Below are 22,359 nucleotides of genomic sequence, written 5' to 3' on the forward strand. Positions count from 1 at the left end.
ATCTTATCTTCAATCTGGGCTGTTCTGTTAGCTAAGCTTGTTACCTCGTTTTTCAGCTCGTGAATTGAGTTTTTCATTTCTGTTTGATTTGTTTTTATAGTTTCAATTTCCTTGGTAATATATTCTTTGTGTTCATTGAGTTGTTTTCTGATCTCCCTATATTGCCTTTCAGTGTTTTCTTGTATATCTCTGAGTATTTTTAAGATTTCTATTTTAAATTCTCTGTCATTTAGCTCCAAGGCGTCCAATATGTTAAGTCTTTTCTCCATAGATTTTTCCACATCTATTTCTGTTACCTCTCTTTCTTTTGTATCCATAATATTCGATTTCCTCTTTCTTATCGGCATCTGAGGGTGGTCTTATTGATAGCACTAATTAGAATTAATAAAGAGTAAAAAGAAAAAAAAAAGGGTAAAACACCCCATAAAAAAAAACAGTAATAATTTATTATTTCCCCCTTTTTTTCTCTCTTCTCTTTTCCTCCTCTCCCCTCCTCAGGGAAATATCGTGCCTATAATGGAGGGCCTGATTTGGGTTGAAGAGTTCAAGGGGCAAAAAAAAGGGAGTAGGGACCTACTAAATGCAAAAAAGAAAAAAAAAAGGAAGAAAATCTTAGACAAGCATAAGATGATTTGCTTGTAAGTGATGGTCAACTAAGAGATATAATGAGAGGGATAAGAGGGAATCAGAAAAAAGGACCAAAAAAGAATAATAAAGAAGAAAAAATAAAAATAATAAGTAAAAATCTGTTGTATTAAGTGGAGCAAAGACTAAATACAATGGAGACCTTGGGTTGGGAGGACCCAAAATGCCACAAAATAAACAAACAAGAGAAAAAAAAATAAAAACAAAAGCAAAAAAGAGAAATAAAGCCTTGAGTCCCAAATTAACTAATTTGTTCGTGATTGAGGATTATATGGAGGAAAGTAAAATGAGAAAAGAAAAAACGAATAGAAAGGAAAAAATAAGAAAAAGAGAAAAACGAAGGAAGAAATAAAATAGGAGGAGAAAAAAACAAAATAAAGCAAGACAAAAAAAAAACAAAAAAAAAACAAAAGAGGAGAGAGTGAGAGTTAAGTGTTTTGGAGTATAACCTTAAAGGAGGGTGAGGATAAAGAAGAGAAATAAAATGCAACACTCATGGGTAGTGTAGTTCAAGAAAGGGGAAGCATAAGATGGGCAGAGAATAGAAGGACCGAGGTGGAGGAAATAAAGGCAAAAAAATAGAAGAAACAAACAACAACAACAACAAAAAAAAATTAGTGGATCAAGTTGTAAAGTCTGTGGGTTTTTCTTGATTTTGAGAGGTTAACTTCTTCCTTTTTCTTTTCTCTCCCTCTTCCTAGTCGGTGACTCTGTACCCCAGGCTCTGCCCCTGTGTCACTCTTAGGTAGGGATTTGCAGTTGATGGGATTCTATGGCAATGTCATATAATTGGCTTTAGTCTTGCTGGAAGTAAAGGCTTGTTGGCGTTTGCAGGGTCCAACGATGAGAGAGTTTGCTTTCCTGGATTCTCTCTCCTAGTCCCCCCTTTCTGAATTAGCAGCCTGGTGATCCAGCTATAAGGCTGCAACTGCTTCTGCCTGGGGAGTAAGAGGCTCAAAGAGCTGGGAAATCCCCACTCTATCCCCACTCAGTGCAAGGCTTTGGGAAAGGCTCTGGGAGTCAGGGCCTCCAGTGTAATCAGGCGGGGGTGGGAGTCAATTGTTGTCAAGGTGACTGTTCAGCGCCTATCATTCAGTTGGACCTCTCAACCCAGGCTTTCCACACTTTGTAGCCTGTTTTTGCAGGGAAGAAGAGGCACTAGTCTCTGCTTACGACTAGTGTAGTATAGACCTTATTATCTGCCAAGTCCTTCTTGTTAGCGTTTATCCCTGAATATGGAGGCTCTATCAATCAGAAGTTGCCCCCGCCCCTTTAGCGAGAGGCACTAAAAAATATCACGCCTCTTGTCTTGGATCGCTGAACTGAGAGAGATCTTATCAATTAGAACCGAGGGTGCGCAGATTTTATGGGTTAAGCTAATTTCAGTGATTGGGTCGCAGCTGTGCTTCCGAAGGTATTTTAGGCTGCCTGTGCGCGCCCCTCCCCCAACGCTTGATTGTTAGCTCAAATGGCTGGGTGAGGTGCCCCGCCCACGGAGAGAATCTCCCAAGCCTCTCTCGCTCGCCCCGCCGCTGGCGGACCGCACCAGGCGCAGGATAATGGAGCCCCCTGGGTGTGTGGGCCAGCAGGGCGCCCTGGGCGCGTGGAATGCCCAAGGCACGCGCGCGAATGGGGCGCTCCGGGCACCAGTGGCCGGCGACCCCCACTCGCAGTGTGTGGGCTGCTGGGAACATCAGCGGTGCTTAACCGGACCGGGCGCGTGCGCGGCTGCTCACGGCGGTTCGCGGCGGCCGCTCGCGGGGGCTCGCGGCGGCTCGCGGTGGCGGCTTGCGTGGGACGCTCGCGGCGGCTCGCGGTTCCCAAGTATATGGGCTGACTCACCGCAGGCGCACTCCCTCGCGGCTTGAATGAGCGTCGCTGCTGCGGTAGCTTCCTCCACACCCTCGTCTCTCAGATTCAAGTGATAACAGTCCTTTTGCTTTCAGTTTGTGTGGAACTCCGGAATGCTCCGAGGATAAATTTTTCTGTTTCTAGTTGATAAATTTGTTGTGATTTAGGGGAGAGCTGTCGGACGCGCTTCTCACGGCGCCATTTCCGTGACGTCACTCAACAGATTTTCAAAGAAAAAAGTTTATTGGCATTCCTTCTAGTCGGCTAAAAATCTGGGCAACTTACGCAGAACCATATTTTTTATATAAAATAGACACAGCACTATCAAAAGACATTCTTCAACTTAGCAACTACTTTAAATATTTTTAACTTTGTCCCATTACATTATATTACATGATTTATCAAGTCAACTAACAAGCGTTCTTTAGAATTCATATTTATCATACTGATTAAACAAGTTATTAAAGCTCCACAGCAACCATTATGTTGTCAGAAGATAGCAACTTTACTAGTTCTTCTGTGTCCATGGTGGTCACAAACTACGGAGCATATAGTCAAGGATCACCTGGAGCCGGTCTGTGTGAGGAAAGAGCCACAGAACTGTGGCTTCCTTTCTTTCTGGGAAAAGACTAGGAAGGCAACACCGGTTTTCCTGCTCTGGTCTATTTTGACTTCTGTTCTCTTTTTACAGATGGATTCTCTATTTTGCTATCATAACCTTATTTTCAGCATTATTAATTTAGGTGTGATAAAATATACTTAGTAATAGCATAAGGTATCTTGTAAAGACAAATGCAAATGCTCAAGCGTCTTACCTAATAAAAATAAAAAATATGCCTTTTCTGAATTTTGCAAGTATCCTTTAGTTACCTTTGAATGCTGACCTATTATGTTAAATATCTATATACCTCAAAGATATACCATTAGAATCTCTTCCATTATCATCTCCCACCCAGTCCTCAACTCAATACTCATTGGCTTGACTGTTATTATTCCATTGAAATTATTCTTAATAGATCCATAAATGTCCTCTTAATTATCAATTCATTGAACATATTTTCCTCATCTTCTTGGCCATCTTATTCACATTTAATATTAACCATTTTCTCTCTAAACTGTCTTATCATCATGGTTTCTATTATCCTCTATACTTCTGTTGTGCACAGGCTTCTCTTTTGCCACCATTCCCTTAAATTCTAGACAATGAATATGTTTTCACTCGGGAATTCCTGTGGATGAATTTGCAAGGCTGTCTAAAAAACACAGTTGAGAGAGATTCTGAAGCTATCTCAGGATCACAGGAACAAGGTAATTTATCAGTCATTGATTTCTATCCATGGGGTAAGGGTATGGGTAGGGGTATGGGTCCTTTGCACATTTATTTCAAAGCCTTTATTAAATGTTTCGTGTCCCCACACAGAATAAGACATTTGTGCTCTGCTTTCTCTTTCAGCTCACTGCCTCTGAGTACACACATCCACACCCTCGCTCTGCTTGGTTGCTTAAAGCTCATCACTCTGCCTTAAAGACGTGCAAAACCCTCCACTTGTTTTCCAAAGCTGCCTTTGCTTTTCCTTGTCTATCTTACCAAAATACCCTGTTAGTCTTTACTAATCAATTGTTGTTAAGAATAAAGTTTATCTTAGCAATCTTTTAAAAAGTTAGTTAACTTGTTCTTACCAAAATGCTAATGTAAGCCTATGTATTGATTAGTGCCTAGATCTTATGAATTCATTTTTTAGAAAATTTATAGCTTAATTGTAGTTTCTCCTATTGTTTAATGGTGCAATAATGTTATATCTTTTTAATTAACATAGATCTTATATTTTCTCTTTTAACATTGGCTAGGAATTTCAGCAAATGTGTTGAAAAAATCTATTTACCATGAACAGGTGTATCTTGTTCCCAACTTTGTAGAAAAATACTCCAATATTTCATTATTAAATTCAATGTTTACACAAGATAGGATCTTGGTAAATATTCTTTATTTTCTTTCATTTCTTATTTGTTGAGAGTTTTATTATAAATTTTGAACTATAGATATGATATGATATTTGAGATAATTCCATGGTTTTAAAAATTGCATGATTATATACCTTCATGATCATGTAAACTTTTTTAATATGTGCTGAATTGGGTTTGCAAATATTTTAGGATATTTGAAGCTGTGTTTATAAGTGAAATTGGCTTATAATTTTACCTCATTTTATGACTGTGTTATCAATGCCATAAATTACAGTAATGACCTTCTAAGGAGTCTCTCTTTTAGATATCCACACTCTTGTGTAGTTCTCTCTAACATCACTTCTAGGCCTAGCCATGTGACTTTGGTGAATGAAATATTAATTAATGTAATACAAGCCGAAGTTTGCAAAGCTCTGAAACACTGAGCCAGGCTTCTTTCTTGATGCTTTGATACCAAGCTCAGATGTGAGAAGCAGGCAAGCCTGCTGGAAACAGGTGGCCAACTGAGACCCAACACTGTCCTGCAATCAGTGACTGACACTGTCTTCCACCAGCCAATCAGCCTGGTCGGTGCAGTCATTGGGTTACTGAAGTGTAAGTGATCCACACTATGTTTTAGGTAGATTGTTAAGTAGCAGCAGGTAACTAATGTGAAGGTTATAATAACTATAAAATATATGCAGAATTTTTCCTCTTTTCTTAGTCTTCAGAAAAGTTTGTAAAAGGTAGGGTTAACTGTTAAACACATTTTGACAAAATTTGTCTTTAAACTCATCTGAGCCATGTCTTTATTAGTTCATAGACTGTGGACTCCTTATTTAATTTTTAAAACTTGTTATGATCTTTGTGAAGTTTTCTGTTTCTTCTTGAGTCAGCTAGGTTACATTATATACTACATGCTTCTGCTCATAAATTTATTGGCTCAAGGTTGTAAATTTTTTTAAATGATGTAGAACCTCTATAATGTTTATAGTGATATTTTCCTTTTATTTCTAATTTTACTTGTACTTTTATTTTTTCTTAATAAATATTGTTAGAAGTTTCTCTATTTCATTAATCTTTTCAAAGAATTACGATCTGTTTTTGTTGATCTACTCAATTGTGTTTTTTGACTGTATCTTTTATTAGTTTTACTCATTGTCAAAATCATTTTCTTCCTTCTATATTTTTTGAATTTACTGTGTTTTATTTTCTATCTGACTCTTAGTTCATTACACTTCTTCTTTTTTATTTTTGTGACAGAGACAAAGAGACAGAGAGAGGGACAGGTAGGGACAGACAGAAAGGGAGAGAGATGAGAAATATTAATTCTTCATTGCGGCTCCTTAGTTGTTCATTGATTGCTTTCTCATATCTGTTTTGACTGGGGGGCTACAGCAGAGAGAGGTACCCTTTGCTCAAGCCAGCGACCTTGGTCTCAAGCCAGCATAAATGAGGTCATGTCTATGTTCCCATGCTCAAGCCAGTGACCCTGCACTCAAGCCGGTGACCTCAGGGTTTCAAACCTGAGTCCTCGGTGTCCCAACCTGATGCTCTATCTACTGCACCCACTTCCTGGTCAGGCTTTCTTGTCTTTTTTTAATAGAAATGTTTGTCCTCAAATGTCCTACTAAAAACGGCTATGCCACTCACATCTAATAAATTTTATTTATACTAGTCTTTTCTCTCTTTTTTTTTGCTATAAATATGTCATAATTTCAGGTGTATTTTTTTAGTCACTTAATATTTGAAAATATATTTTGCTTTTAATTTTCAAACCAATGATCTTTTAATCGGATTCATTTAATAATTTTGTTATAGTTTCAAATCTGGTTCTAGTTTTTTAAAAAAGTAATCTCTATAATATCTACTCTTCCTTATTTCCTTTTACCTTCTTTGTGGCAAAATATCAGTTTAATTTTTAAAATTTTTAGTAAGACAAGGGGAAGGCAGAGACAGACCCCTGATGCACCCCCACCGGGATCCACCTAACAAGCCCACTAGGGGACGATGCTCTGCCCATCTGGGCTACTTGCTTTGTTGCAACCAGAGACATTTTTGCACCTGAGGTGAAGGCCACAGAGCCATCCTCAGCATCCGGGACCAACTCGTTCTAATTAATCATTGGCTGCAGGAGGGGAGGAGAGAGAGAAAGAGAGAAAAGTGAGAGGGGGAGGAGTGGAGAAGCAGATGGTGCTTATCCTTTGTGCCCTTCCCAGGAATGGAACTGGGAACTTCCACATGCCTAGCCAATGCTCCACCACGGAGCCAACCGGCCAGGACTTCAGTTTAATTTTTGAAGATATGTTATCTGCACTTGAAAAAATACATATTGTCTATTTTCTGTGTACGAGGTATTTTATCAAATGAGTAAATCAAACATATTTCTATGTTCAAGTCTTTTCCATTTTTGTTGAATTCTTTTTTTTTCTTTTTGCTTAGCCTAAAATGTTCTGTTAAATGGAAGAAAAAACCCTTACTTTTTCTGCAATCCTGTTGTTTTTGTTGTGTATCTTCTTAGAAGAAGATGTTAGGTTTATAATCTGAAATATCATCAGATGATTTATTATTCTTAGAGAGCTTATTTTCCTTTTCATTGCGTTGGTTGACTATTTCTCACATGGTTAGTCTGATCCACGATTACAAAAATGTCTTTAAAGAGCATGTTTGATTTGGGTTCTAGCAGTTCTCTAATCAATTTTTATGTTAAGACCTTTGCTTGGCATTTTTGCATCTGAAAACAATATATAACATCATGCCCCACACCATGCATGACACAGGTTTAAGATTTTTTGCTTTTACCATACATAATATTTTCCTGCCCTTGCCACAAGCAGACAAAATATTTCCTTTCTTTTTACATTTTTAGTACACAGAATTTTTCTTGTTCCTTTTTCAGGGATGAGCCAGCCATTCCTGGCTCTGGGCTTCATGCACAATATTCTACATATTGTGGATCACCAAACCTTTGAATTTTATTTATTACTCTAACAAGATGTTTTTCTCATTTTTAGCACTAGGAGAGGTTTCACAGGTGTGTATTTCTTTTCTTTGAGCTCACTACAGAATACAAATATAGTTTTAACTTTTTATGTTGTTCAGCATTTTCATATATTTGTACTGAGACAGGTAGTTCTATTTTTGCTTAGTCTACTGTCTTGCCAAAGGGCCCAATCATCTCTTATATAAATCCATTTTGGGAAGCTAAAAACAGATTGAGCCCAGAATAAAATTCTGGTTAATATTTTTGTTGTTAGAATTTTAAATCTAGTTTCATAAGAATGAATGAACAGCAGATGTTCATCTTAAAACTTACCACGTCACCATCAGCAAAAATGAATAGTTCAATATACTTTTTTTTATGAATGATCTGGAAATTCATAAAATATTTTTATAAAGCAGTTGATATTTATTTTAGCTAACATTTGCAATGTAAGAAATTTTAATTTTATCAGTACAAGGTAAGATATAGAAGTATAGTTAATAACTCTAGGAAGTTATCTAACTAAAACCCATTATATTATTAAAACATGTGTCCCTGTACATCAGATTGTAATAAACTTCAAATAATATTTCATATTTCATTATCCCTTTTTTCTGGATTTAGTCTTTCAAATAAAATGAGTTATAAATAAAAAGTTATAAACCTACTTTTTAACATTTAGTGGGGTTTTTTTATGTACAAAGTAAATGCTTACTAAATAAGCTCTTGTAAAAAAAAAAAAGTAGCACCCATCTACACAGCTCAGAACCAATCCAGAACTGACTATTAGCTATAGTCAGTCTAACGGGACTGATAGGTTACCACTTACCCCTGCTCTCTCTCCGAATCTCCTATGTTGCGGTAGTCTCAATTCTAAGCAAACATGTATAAAAGTTGTTAATTATAGATCTTTTACAAAAAGGCAATACTAAGAAATTCTAAGTTTTCAAGCTTTCAGTGGCATGCATTGATGTACCTGTGTATTGTCTGAGAATAAACCAGGGGCAGATATTTCAGAGACTAGATCATTCTTATGTGAACTAAGTAATTATTCATTAATTGATTCATTGATTCAATTAAAAAATATCCATTAAGGATTTAGTATAATTCAGACCCTGTCTGGCACCATCGATATGTGAGAAAAGGAACATTCTTGGTGCTAATAGGCTAACAACAGTGGGGATTTAAGGAAGAGAAGAGTTTGTTGTAGAGAAAATCCTAAAATACAGAGGACCTCCTTGTGCAATCATCTCACCAGAATTAAACTTATTATTACTTTCAATTTCCTTAACAGTTAGAACATTTGACATGATGAAAGGGAGAGAATCTGGTTTATAATGGCAGAGAGGACAAGAGCAGACAATATCTAGGGTAGTTTTCAAGACATTGTAAATTTCATCTTTCCAACCACTTATAGCCTTACTCTATACACCTATATATATCATTGTAGATAACTTCCTTCCTTGAAATCAATGGGATAAACTGAGATTTACTATAGGAACAGTCACTTACTATATATGTAACAAACACAAATGTTTGACACTTCAGATTTCAAACAATAAAGAGTTTGACTCAGGTTGTACGTTTACTTCATTCATTGGGTTTATAATTATTATGTTAAGGTTACAAAGGAATAGAGAAAAACATTTAAAAAACAAAGCACTCACTTTCATTTTGAAGTCTTCCATGGATTTAGTAGTATTGTTTGGAACAACTTCTTGATTAAATTGAGCTCTATACAAGAAAAATTAGCAGCATACTGCTTCTCTGGTTCATATTTGAACACCAAATGTTCTTCCTCACCTGAATATTTCACTGGTTCAACGAGGTACCTTTGGTCATATAACCTGAAGAATCCCCTATGGAAATATAATGTATAGTTAAGACTTTTTAATACTACATTGCTACACAAAATCACTCTATTTCATTTTTATTAATGTTGCCTTTTAAGAAAGGAGAACTATATAATGGCAGAGCCTCATGATCATGCAGCCAGGTGTTTTGAGTGATAAAGATATGGAGATAATATGTGGTCTTTGGTTGAATTCATAATGTTTTGAAAGAGTCACCTCATATGGAATTTTTGGAAGTTTTTTGGATGGCCCAGTCTCTACTTTGAAGCATTAGATAGAGCAGCAACTCTTACCTAGTATTGTTGATCTCTGGCAAATCTCAGATTAATTGTAGAGTATATATTAAAGTCCAAATACTATTATGCAATAATTTTGTTATTAAAGGGGTTCTAGTGCTTGAAAATACTCAGAACTACTCAAGTCATCATCAAGGGAGACAGAGTTTCTATTTCTCCTACCCTTTGCCTCTCCATATCTTTCTTCTTTGTTCTTGAGCCACAGATTTATATAGAGAACTTTTACAGGCTTTATTTCTGACATTTTTACTTTCTAGGGACTGAAAACACTGTGTAGTGTGGTAGGAATTCACAGGATCAGAAGTTAGGAGACCTGCTTTGGACTTAGTTCTACCACTAGCAAATAGAATGTTCAGGAGCAAGTCTCTGATTTCAGTATCCTGACCTGTAACATGAGATTTCCAGGGTCTTCCAACTCTGAATCCTTTGATCACACAATGAAAAACTTGTCTTGCTTAGGGCTGGCATTAGACATCTTTTTGTCAAAAGTGAGCATAAACAATGAACAAAGTGGATACTTATGATGAAAACACACAGTAGCCTTTTTCCACTTAATTCTATTTACAAGCTTTGTTAAAAAGAAAGATGAGAAATCCATTTCTTTAAAAATCCATAGAAAAATTTGTAAAGAAAATAGAAAGATACTATGCATTATCTGAGACCATTGCATGTGCTGATGCTGGCCACAGAATCATACTCATGTATAACAGATCCTTGATAATAACAGTGATCCTAAAACAGATGAAGACACTATTTGATATAAGTACATAGAGTGATATATAAATAAAATATCTATATATTTTGTGTTTACAGTGTATCAGTATTTCATTCTTACAAACTGTATTTATATTTACTCATGCACTCATTGATTGCATTCTTTCATTTGAAAAAATTTGAAACTACTTTAAAATTTTTATATTTTAATTGCATAATTATTTTCTGTAATATTACTACTGTTATCCATCTTATAATTTATGCCAAACTACCGCTTCTGTTATAATTTTTCTGCAGTTGAGTTGTCTATGAAATCAAGCCAACGTTTGCTGTTTTTTTAAAATTAAATTTATTGGACTGACATTGATTCACAAAACCATACAGGTTTCAGTTGTACAACTCAACAAAACATTATCAGCATGCTGCACCATACAACCACTGCCCAGAGCAAAGTTGAGTTCTGTCCCCATGTTTCCCCCTTTGCCCACCCCCTTGCCCTCTGACTGTCACCACACTGCTGTCTGTGTCTATGTGTTATGTTTAGGTTATTTTGGCTAATCTCTTTACCTTCCTTCATCCAGCTCCCCCAACCCCCCCATTTCTGACAGCTGTTAATCTGTTTCATGTATCCATGTCTCTGTTTCTGTTTTGCATGTTAGTTTATTTTGCTCATTAGGTTCCACATATAACTGAGATCATGTGCTGTTTGTCTTTCTCTGACAGGATAAGACAAAGTTTTTGATGATTGTTGAAATTAAGTCTCACTCTTTCCTTCAACCAAGCTAATTTCTTTATTACAGCCTTCTTGATGCTCCGTCCATAGCAGGTAATAACTCCCTTCACCATTTTCATCTGTTCAACTGCCGCCTATATGTGGCACTTGTCAAGGTCCTCCAGGGACCTCAGACCCTCACAGGCCAACCACCACCCCTGCACACCAGAATGCTTCCCACTTTTCTCCCTGTTCTACTTTATAAAGGTTTCATGATAACTTAGATTTCACAGTTGACAGCTGCTTTAAATAGAGAAAATAGGTTTTAAAAGTATCCTTTTTGAAAGAAAAAATAATGGTTTCACTGGTTAGAAGGTTGCAGAGGGCATGTTCTGGAAAAGTGAGTAAAGTCATAAAAAATAAAACCTGTATCCACTGAAAAAGTACTAATAAAAAATAATCAAAGATTGATTTGGAGAATGAGGGGAAGCCTCTGTGCTGGTGCATGAGGGGGGTGGGACCCATGGATGTGACTCTCTTAGGGTCAGTTAGCTGGAGAGTTTTCAATCGTGTCAGTTATTTAGGTTTTATCCATTTAGCTTGGTTACAACCTCATCAAGGTGCCTATACTCATTTGGTGTCTTGCTTCACCCTTCCTCCAGACTTCTGAGGTTAGAAATCAGTTTGGTAAAGAAAAATATGTTAGTAGTCATTGGTTTACTTGTTTTGCAGTTATCTGTCTCCTTTAGAGCTCAAAAGGTCATATTTTCTTTTTTTTCTTTCTTTCTTTCTTTTTTTTCTGAAGCTGGAAACGGGAAGAGACAGTCAGACAGACTCCCGCATGCGTCTGACCGGGATCCACCCAGCACGCCCACCAGGGGCGACACTCTGCCCACCAGGGGGCGATGCTCTGCCCCTCCGGGGCATCGCTCTGCCGCGACCAGAGCCACTCTAGCACCTGGGGCAGAGGCCAAGGAGCCATCCCCAGCGTCCGGGCCATCTTTGCTCCAATGGAGCCTCGGCTGTGGGAGGGGAAGAGAGAGACAGAGAGGAAGGAGGGGGGGGGTGGAGAAGCAAATGGGCGCCTCTCCTATGTGCCCTGGCCGGGAATCGAACCCGAGTCCCCCTCACGCCAGGCCGACGCTCTACCGCTGAGCCAACTGGCCAGGGCCAAAAGGTCATATTTTCTATGCTAGGATCATTCAGTGACAATAATCAATGCAGGATTCACTTCTGATGTAACAGTTTCTGAAGCTGCTTGTAAAGCTAGAATTGGCTTGCAAAACCACATGAGGAAATGATAGTTTCAGTGAAGAAACATAGGAAGGTTCTATAAGGTACCACTGTATGAGGATGCTTGGTGATCACTTCTCCCTTCCTGGAGTAGTATGTTTCACTGTAATTTGAGGCGAGGAAGTCCCTGGTAAAGAAGACAGAGAGGGACTGAGATTTACTCATTTTAAACAGTTAATATATAAAACCAACTATGTGAGTGAGAAGCCTCCAGGCTGTTTTCCAATCCCAGGAAGTCCTCATGTGCTAGAAATAGATAAGCAAAATCAACCCCGCTCACACGAGAAACCTTTCTACCCAGATTTCATGGTTTGGTCAAGAAGCAGAGGAGACAGAAAAAAATTCTGGCATTTTTAGCAAGGTGACACTGTGGGAAGAACCTGGAGAATATATCACCTGAGTAAAAATCACTTACCTTAAGGGTCAAAATTATGTAAAAGAAAAATCTCATTAGAGACTATAAAAGTCACAGGAGAAGGAAAAATGTCAGTTTCTTTTACCAAAAGAAAAAAATAATTCTGTCAACCCATAATTTCATATCTACAAAAAAATGGCCTTCAAGAATGAAGAAAAAAACCATTACAGATAAAAGTAACCTTTATAGTTCATTTTTATAGTTTAAATAACAGAGGTATGCACATTTATCAAAATTCCATGAATGTAAACTTCATGGTTGTGTATTTCATTACAAAAAGTTTTACATCAAAAAAGAAAACTAAACAAATATTAAACTCTAAGGATATGCTTGTTTTTTAGGGGGAATTATTTTGATGTCTGCAATATAATTTGAAATGCATAAAAATAATGGATGGATGGATAGACAAGGAATTATAATATAAACAAGCATAAAAATATTAATGGGTATATGTGTATATGTCTATCTTGATATGATTATGAGCATACATATATTTACTGGGTATATAAATGTTCACTATAAAATTCTTTCAACTTTGCTCTTTGTATAAACAGAACTTGGTTTGATATCTTTTTAAATAACTGAGATTAAAAATTTCTTTTGTTCTACTGATTTACAAAGCAGTGATGCATCAACTCTCTTTTTAGGGTAGATGGAGGTCAAAGTACTTCAGTACCTCAAATAGGGAGTAATTTAGGGACTGGAAAACTTTACTATAATTGGTAAGCTGTTGAAATGAGGGGGCTTATATTAGAAGGGTAAGAATTAAGGTTATGTACAGACAACAATGACTTGAGGAATTCACTTCACTGGCAATTTTTATAAAACTATAATATTATGGACTAATAAATCTGTGTTATTAACCATAATAGAACTTACCTTGATCTTATAAGGTGAAGTGTTAAGGTTTTTTCACTCAGATTTATTTCATATAATAATTCATCTTCATAAGTTTCCTGAAAAACAATAGCCATCATGTGATTTTAAGTATGTGTCATCCTTGAGTGTAGGTTGGAGGTGGGTAAAGACCAGGGAGTCTACCCAACAGTCCAGCTGAGCTGTCCTTTCAGGCAAAATGGTAAGTAGAGATAAAGTGGAATTTATAATAGAGCTAATTTATGCAGGATTTTTCTTTCAAGTTGTTTTTAATTAAATTTTTGATCTTTATTATTAGTTAAAAATAAAATAAAATAACTTATGTTGTCCCCTTATCCAGAGATACATGCTATATGTCCTTTCAGTTCCAACTCCAAAAAATCTTCTGTTCATGTATTTTTAACAGTTTTGTGAAACTGTATGATAGCCTGCTTTTTCACATAAAAGTAAATCATGACTATGACCATTTTCTTATTCCAATAAGCATACTTTTATAGTACATATTTGTAGGAAAACGGTCGTAGATTGGAATGCTGCCCTGACACGAGTCTCTGGTGCGGACTTTGGACCGCCAAGTCCTGCGGGGGCAGAACACTGCCCAGGCAAGCACTGATGAGATTGTTTAAGGGAAGCATCTGAACCCTATAGCCATTTCCTGCATACCTGAAAAGTTTTAGTTAATCATCCTTCTCAGCACCTGAGCCCATGCTTAATGATTTTTTTTTTTTTACATTTGCTTAATAATTAAAGAAACAAGTAAATACAATGAGGCTGCAAAGATCTGGCCTCTCAGTCCTAGAGGCTAGGAGTCCCCTGTATCCATCTTTTCTTTATGTTGTGTCTTGTGTGTTTTTTTCTTAAGTCCTGCAGTGCCTTCCTCTAGTGCACACTCATTGTCAAGCTAGTCTCAGCAATTGGCACCCAACGTGGGGCACCAGTGGAAGGATTGCCATAGTGATACATAAAGTAAGGAAACAACTGCTGGACCCTGAGGGGAAATAGAGGCCTCAGTCCATCACAGGTAAGTTGTAAGGACACTCTCAGGAAAATACAGGGTAACAATGGGGAACAGGGACAGTGTTATGAAATGCTGTTCCTATATCTGTCTCTTAATTGTTGAAGACTGGCAGGGCTAAAGCCAGTGAAGCAAAACTTTTAGAATTATTACAAGTAACAGAAAAACATTGTACTTGGTTCCTTACTTTAGTAAGTCTAGATTTACATGACTGGGAAAAGGTAGGGAAAGAGTTGAAAAAGTTACATACTCAAGGTGTTCCATCAGTCAGATTATTATCTGGCCAATTTGGACCTTAGTGAAATCCATTTTAGAACCTTTACAAACATGATGATGATGATGATGGAGGAGATGAAGAATTTGAGGATACTAAATACACTGAGCCTGAAAGTGCTCTGAAGGTTGACAAACCTTTGCCATCTGCTCCTTTCATTGACTTTGCAGAACTTTTGCCGCCCCTTCCACCACCTGTTTTTGTACCTATGGAGTCTCTGCCACAGTTATTGGCTCTTCAGCAAGAAATATTACAGGCACATAGAGAGGGAGATTTGGATGCTTTACAGATAGCTTTTCCAGTAACAGTTACAGAGAGAGTGGCTCCTGGGGTGGATCCTCAAAATCCTAAGTATGAGGATTCTACCTCATACTACCTGGCAGGAACCTTTATCTATGCCCCCACCATCTTTACTGATGGCTCTGATAATGGACGTGCTGGCTATACCGGGCAATACAGAAATGAATTTCCACCCCGGGTTTTTCTGCTTAACAGTGAATTATATGCTGTTATTTCTGCTTTGCAAGATTTTCCCAATCCAGTTAACATTGTTAACTGCTTAAGTAGTTAACAATTGATTCTGCTTAAGTAGTACAAGTCACAAAGATGATTGAAACAGCTTTGTTAAAACCTTCTTTACTGCAACCTCTTACTAGTCCTTTTTCTCAATTACAGCGAGCTGTCTGACAACACTGCTTCCCTTTCTATATCACTCATATTCATTCACATATTGTTCTACCAGAACCCTTAGCTGCAGGCAATGCTACAGCTGACAAACTGGTTATGCCTGCTCTTACAGAGGCAAGTCAGTTTCATGACTTGACTCATGTTAATGCTACAGGACTCCGTGCTAGATTCCAGTTGTCTTGGAAACAGACTAAAGATATTGTACGCACATTTCCTAAATATCAAATCATTAACAATCTCCTCCTGGGATTAATCCCCAAGGCTGGGAACCAAATCACATTTGGCAGATAGATATGACGCACAGTCCATCTTTTGGTAAACAATCATGTTCCAAAAAGTTTATTGGAATGCTAATCACTGCTATCATGGGCATTATAGCCCTTACTACTGCTGCAGCGATATCAGGAGTAGCTTTACATGAAAGTATCCAAACTACTGCATTTATTCAAAAATGACATGAAAATGCTAGTTTAGCATGGGGAAGTCAAATTCACATTGATCAAGAAATTAACACATTCCTGGTAGATTTAGAAAATGTGGTGTTGCTGCTCGGGGAAGAACTACTAACTAAAATACAACTTAAACTTTACTGTGACTGGAATCACCCCTCCTTTTGTGTAACCCCACAAGTTATAATGAGACTCTTACTTGGAATAGTGTCCGATGTCATAATCTTAATTTAGACATCGCACAGCTTCAAGCTGATGATTTTAACATGCAACATGCAGTTACAATTTTTTATCAGCTTCTAACACTGTGCATGGCATTGCTGATGGTCTGCAATCCCTCAATCCTATTTCTTTGATAGAACAATGAGGTACTGGATTATTGGGAGGTCTCATTGATATATGTATTATTTTAATATGCTTTTTTTAGTCCTCAGATGCTTGCAACAAACCCTCCAACAATTAATACAGAATGAGGCTGCAAAAACTCTTTATGAGTTATACAAAAACCAAAAGGGGGACATGTAGGAAAATGGCCGGAGATTGGAATGCTGCCCTGACAGAAATCTCTGGTGCGTACTTTGGAACGCCAAGTCCTGCGGGGGCAGAACACTACCCAGTCAAGCACTGATGGGATTGTTTAATGGGAAGCATCTGAGCCCTATAGCCATTTTTTGCATACTTGAAAGGTTTTAGTTAATCATCCTTCTCAGCACCTGAGCTCATGCTCTGTTAATTTGCTTAATGATTAGAAAAACAAATAAATATGATGAGGCTGCAGAGACCTGAGCTCTCAGTCCTAGAGGCTGGGAGTCCCCTGCACCCATCTTTTTTTTATGTTCTATCTTGTGTGTTTTTTCTTAAGTCCTACAGTGCCTTCCTCTTGTGCACACCTATTGCTGAGCTGGTCTCACCATGTATGTTATGGTTGAAAAGGATAATATGAATTTATTTAATCTACACTTAGATCAGAAATTTGATTTGGACTATTCATTATAGTTAGACAGAATTTCATTGTCAACAACATAGCAGAACTGTAAAGTTTTTGGTAAGTCTTGCAAGATAACCCTGAAGAATGGAAGTACAAATTTAGATTTCATTAGAAATGAATAGTGGTTCTTGTTTCCCTGCCTTAAATATTATAATTAATAAGATCTTTAAAATAACAAAATAACTTATTGTGAATAAATTGTTCTTTTTGATGATAGAATTGACATTTTCTTTTGCTTAGTTATTTATATATTCATATATGAATTTCTAATTTATGTCTTTTTACCATTTCCTTTTTCTGGCATTTTATTTCTTTATTATTAATAAGAATTATTTATAATTTTAGGATTCACAGTTATTGGCTATATATCTTACATATATTTTAGTTTACTGTTCACTCATTTATTCTATTTCTGTTATTTAAGTCACAGTGATAATAAGGAAAATATAATGGTGCACAAGTTAGAAGGTGCTGCCCCAATGAAGCCACAGCTTGACAAAAAAGAAAATCAAGCAAGTGCTCTTGAATATTATAAGCACCATAATAGGAGAAACACAGTGACTGCATCAGGGATTTTGAATGGAGGAGTCAGGGACAAGGAATAGCACTCACAAAGGTCCTGAGATAGGAAGGAGCTTGACATGTTTGAAAAACAAAGAAGTTTCAGTGTTGTTAGAAAGTCAAGTTGAGTAGAAACGAGAAGTAAAAAGGTAAAAAGGAGCCAAATCATGTATTGCCTAGTAAGTCACTTAAGAGAACTTAGACCTTAATAGCAAAGAGAAGCAAAAGGTTTAAGCAGAATAATGCAGTAGGTATGATATTTTAGATGACTTACTTATTTTGAGTGAGGGATCAGCAGAGATCATGATTGTAGGCAGGAGAAGCATGTAAAGGGTGTGATAGAATACCAGTGGTTTGGGCAGTGAAGTCACCAAGGATAAGGAAGAACAGATAATTTTGAAGGATATTTACATGCTAGAATCTACAAGGCTAGGTGATTGATGAGGAAGGCTGAAGAGAGGAGTCAGGGATTACCTCTCATTTCTGGTTTGTTTAACTGGGTCACTGCTCAGAGGAGGGTCCTGTGAAGAGAAGCAGCTTTGAAGGAGAGAAAGGGGAGTTTTTGTTTGTTGAATGTGAGCTGTGCATCAGTTAAGACTTTTTTATTGCAAGTTTAATATAAAGTTAGGACTTTATTATAAAGACATAGTACTCACAGTGGGCAGACAAGAAACAGATGCTTACTTAAATAAGTGTTGAATCCCATTTTACAACATGATGGCCTTTGTGTGTAGATATGTGCCTATGTCTGTGTGTGTAACAGGATGGTATATCAAAACTTTTTGAAGTTTAAATGTTTGAATATGGATTTTACATTAGTATTGAAGAACTATTTTATATGGTCAAATGTGATAAAATTATCATTAATCTTGTCATTACCATTGTTTTAATAGATAGAATATTTCATTTTATTTTAGAATTTTATTTAATTTTAAAACTTATTTTTATTTTAAAATCATTTTAGATTTAGAGAAAAGTTAGGAAGATATTTCCAAAATTCTCATGTATACCACAACACAAATTTTCCTATCATTGGCATCCTAACCTTACTATAGTGTATTTGTCACTACTGATAAGCCAAGATCAATATTACAATGACAGCCTATGCTCAGCCAGATTCCTTAGTTTGTGTCTGATGTTCCTTTACTGCTGTAGGATCACATCCACAGACCACATTACACTTAATTGTCATGTCTCCTCAGGCTCCTCCAGCCTATGACAGTTTTTCAGACTTTCCCTGTTTGTGGTGACTTCGACAGTTTTGAAGAGCACCAGTCAAATATTTTGTAGGCTGTCCCTCAACTTTAGTTTCTGAGACTTTCTTTTTTTATGCTTGAACTGGGGTTATGGAGATTTGGGAGAAAACAAAATAAACTGCCATTTATATCACGTCATATCAACATGACATCATTGGTGATGTTAACCTTGGTCACTTGGTTGATGTCACATTTGACAGCTTTCTCCACTGTAAAGTTATACGTTTCCTTCTTCTTTATTGTATTCTTTGAAAGAAAGTCACTATGCACAGCTCATGCTTAAAGGGTCAGAAGTTCTATCTCCCTCTCCTGGGCAGGAAATATCTACATCCATTTTCTGATTCTTCTGTATGAAATATTTGTCTAGTCTCTCCTCCCCCACATATATTTACTTATTAAACCATTTATTTATCAGTATAGTTTTTCTGAGAGTGTGTGAGAGAGACAGAGAGAGAGAGAAAGAGAGAGAGAGAGAGAGATAGGGACAGACTGGCAGGAAGGAAGAGAGATGGGAAGCATCAGTTCTCTGTTGCAGTTCCTTAGTTGTTCATTGATTGCTTTCTCATATGTACCTTGACCAGGGGGCTACTGCAGAGTGAGAGACCCCTTGCTCAAGCCAGTGACCTTGGCTTTAAACCAGCAACCTTTGGGCTCAAGTCAGTGACCATGGGGTCATGTTTATGATCATACAGTCAAGCCAGCTACCTCACGCTCAAGCTGGTGAACTCATGTCCAAGCTGAATGAGCTCACACTCAAGCCAGTGACCTCAGGGTTTTGAACCTGGGTCCTCTAGGTCCCAGTTAGACACTATCCACTGCGCCACCACCTGGTCAAGTTATCAGTATAGTTTTATGGATATTAATTTATACTTTGCTATGACCCAAAACTATGTTAATGTATTTTGTTTTGCTCAAATTTTTTCTTCTTTGGCCATTGGAAGCTATTTGAGTCAGCTCCTGTGTTCTTTTAACATACTCTCCTTATTGTGATTCTGGCTTTTTGTTGGTTCGTTTAGGAACTTCCTTACTTCCTGGTAAACAAGGCGCTTACTCCAAATTCAATCTTTGTATTTCCTGCCTCAGTTCAGGCTCACCTTGTATATTTATTATGGGACTGTTAATATTGGTCTTGATAAGTTTTAAGTGATATATGCCAGAGGAACCCCCAGCTTTTACACAATGGGTGATAGAAAGCTGGTTTTGTCCACGTAGCTGAGTAACAACATGCAACGTGTAAAAGGTTTGAGAAGTTGAGAAAAGAATTGGAGTTTAAGATAAATCTACTTGTAAGGAGATTATTAGAAAACCTGTTTAGACATTATTTTCAAAGGCAACAGATAGAGTCGGTTTTTAATCATCTCAAGCCATGTAAAGAAGGCTCAATAGTACCATTTGGAAAGTTGAAATGTGCCTGACCTACAACTGAGAAACCTAATGAGGAAAAGCCTGGAAGTCTGGCTCTTCTGTGATGGAAGGAACAGAAGTCACTGCATTGGGAAAGGTTTTCCTTCTCAAGGAGGGTTGGAGCAAAGTGGCCACCATTCCCTGTGGGCCAAGCTGAAAACCTAGGGCTCAAAATGTGAGCGCCTGGTATTAAACACCTATGAGCAGTCATTGAGGTCTTTCACAACAGTTGGAACGGAAAATAACCTACTTTTAAAGCTTGTGCCCTATGATGCACATTATATATTTTCTACATAAATAAACATTTATCATTTTTGAAAATAAGATAGACTTTTTTTTTTAAATTTTAACACCTAATTAAACATCCTTCTAACCAACAGGCCAAGTAGGCTTTTTGCTCCCATGAAAGTCTTCCAACTTTGCCGCAGGATCTGTAAGGAAACAGCCTGTGTCTCAGGGCCCGGGAGAGCAGAGCGCCCTGAGTGCACAGTTCCCGGCAGCCACACGGAGCAGGTATAGTCACCGCACATCCATCTGGAGAGCTGTCAGAGAACGCCACACAGAAACTGAAAAATGTTTTCTGGCATTCCCTACAATTGGAACTTAATTTTTAGTGTTTCCTTATCTGTCAAGGAGCTGCTTTACTCTCAACCCCTCTTTTACCTCCCCAAGCACAGGCTGTCCGCTGACTGGGGTCCTCAAAAAAATTGAGGCTCCTCTCTCCTTTGCTTCTGAGTGGAAACAGAGGGGATGCTTTCCACAGGCCCATGAAAGCAATGCATTTTATTATTTCAAAATCTATACCTGTATGTCATAACCATGCGTATGCCAAACATCCCACTTCCGCATCAGAGGAAGTCACTTAGGATAAACCCCTTTTTGGCCCTCTATGCCAACAGCTTCCTTTTCTAAAAGGAAGCACAGAGGGAGATTCATGCAGCGTCAGTGTTCACCCACAGCTGTGGGATCACAGAAGTGCTCCTGCAGAGTTCACCTGCTTCCAGTCAGCAGCCTGTACAATATCATGAACTAGCATGCCCACCTCTCAAGGAGAGAAACTGATGGGTATTTCCACATGAGGAGGAAGGCATAAGCAGAATTGGGAGGAGGCAAAGAAATCAGCGTCTTTCAGCTTCTTCCATCTTTTAACCTCGTTCTCAGTTGTCACCTTTGTCATCTAATTCTCCTCATGCCTGTCTCTTGATTCTGCCACCTGTCGAAGCCTGCCCCAGAGTGGACCGTTTTCATGAAAATCACTGTTTTTATCTCCCAGGGAAAGTTGCATCTGAAGTCTTAACTCAGGTAGCTAAATAGAAGGCTTCCCTTGTTAAGGGATTGAGGTACAACTCAATCAGCATTAAACACAATCTACACATCTTCTGTCACTATGGTTGTCACCTAGGAGCTGAGCCCCACTCCCTCCATTCAGGGCCACGTTGAGGAAAGAGCCTGGAGTTCAGAATCTGCTCTTATTTAAACCAATGTTTCACCAGTTTGTTAGCAGTATGACGATGAGTTGCACATCTAATCTCTCTGATCTGTAGTTATTAGTCTCAATTTCCTTATCTGTGAACTGGAAGTCTTAATACAAAATTCAAAGTGGCTCATGGCTAGCATTGTCTGGCATGGTACAGACAATCAGTTCACCCTTGCCTTCTTCCCACTGTAACTCGGAGTATTCAAGAGTGATACGGCATTTTATGGACTCATGGAATCTCAACATTAGCCCTAATCTAGTCCAAAATCCTATGCTGTGTTCTCAACAAAATCATCAATGACTATTAATGTGTTTATCATTAACAATTTAAACTTTGTGATTAAAGAGACATTACCTCATTGCATAATAAAAAAACCTTGATGAAAAGATTAAGACATACCTTTAATCTGAAAAGAGAGTAAAATTGTGAAAAATAAACTCCCGGGAAGCATTCTGAATGATTCTGGTAGAAGAGGGTGAGTGTACTTGAGAAATAATGTGCACAGTTCTCTGTCCTTGCTTCTACAGCATGGATGAAGGACCTAACCGGGAGATAGACCATTTTGATCCAACTGAAGGAAGTGTTCCTTGATCACATTACACAATTCATGAGGTGCTTGCGGCTAACCCTGAAGGAGGGACAGCCTGTACTAATTAAAAGCAATC

At 37.7% G+C, this 22,359-nt stretch overlaps 1 protein-coding gene across 1 annotated transcript in view; it reads right to left on the reverse strand.

Moving 5' to 3' along the window:
- ADAM7 (ADAM metallopeptidase domain 7) overlaps window positions 1-22,145 on the reverse strand; it is a 113,163-nt gene extending 91,018 nt beyond the window's left edge. Inside the window, 8 exon segments of the mRNA XM_066252634.1 lie at window positions 7,757-7,810; window positions 9,091-9,137; window positions 9,140-9,285; window positions 10,231-10,304; window positions 12,340-12,418; window positions 13,586-13,662; window positions 21,021-21,124; window positions 22,094-22,145. Coding sequence (XP_066108731.1) covers window positions 7,757-7,810; window positions 9,091-9,137; window positions 9,140-9,285; window positions 10,231-10,304; window positions 12,340-12,418; window positions 13,586-13,662; window positions 21,021-21,124; window positions 22,094-22,145 — 633 coding nt within the window.
- Window positions 22,146-22,359: the final 214 nt, after the last annotated feature.

This window comes from Saccopteryx bilineata, chromosome 1, assembly GCF_036850765.1.
Source record: "Saccopteryx bilineata isolate mSacBil1 chromosome 1, mSacBil1_pri_phased_curated, whole genome shotgun sequence".
NCBI classification, from domain to species: Eukaryota; Metazoa; Chordata; class Mammalia; order Chiroptera; family Emballonuridae; genus Saccopteryx; species Saccopteryx bilineata.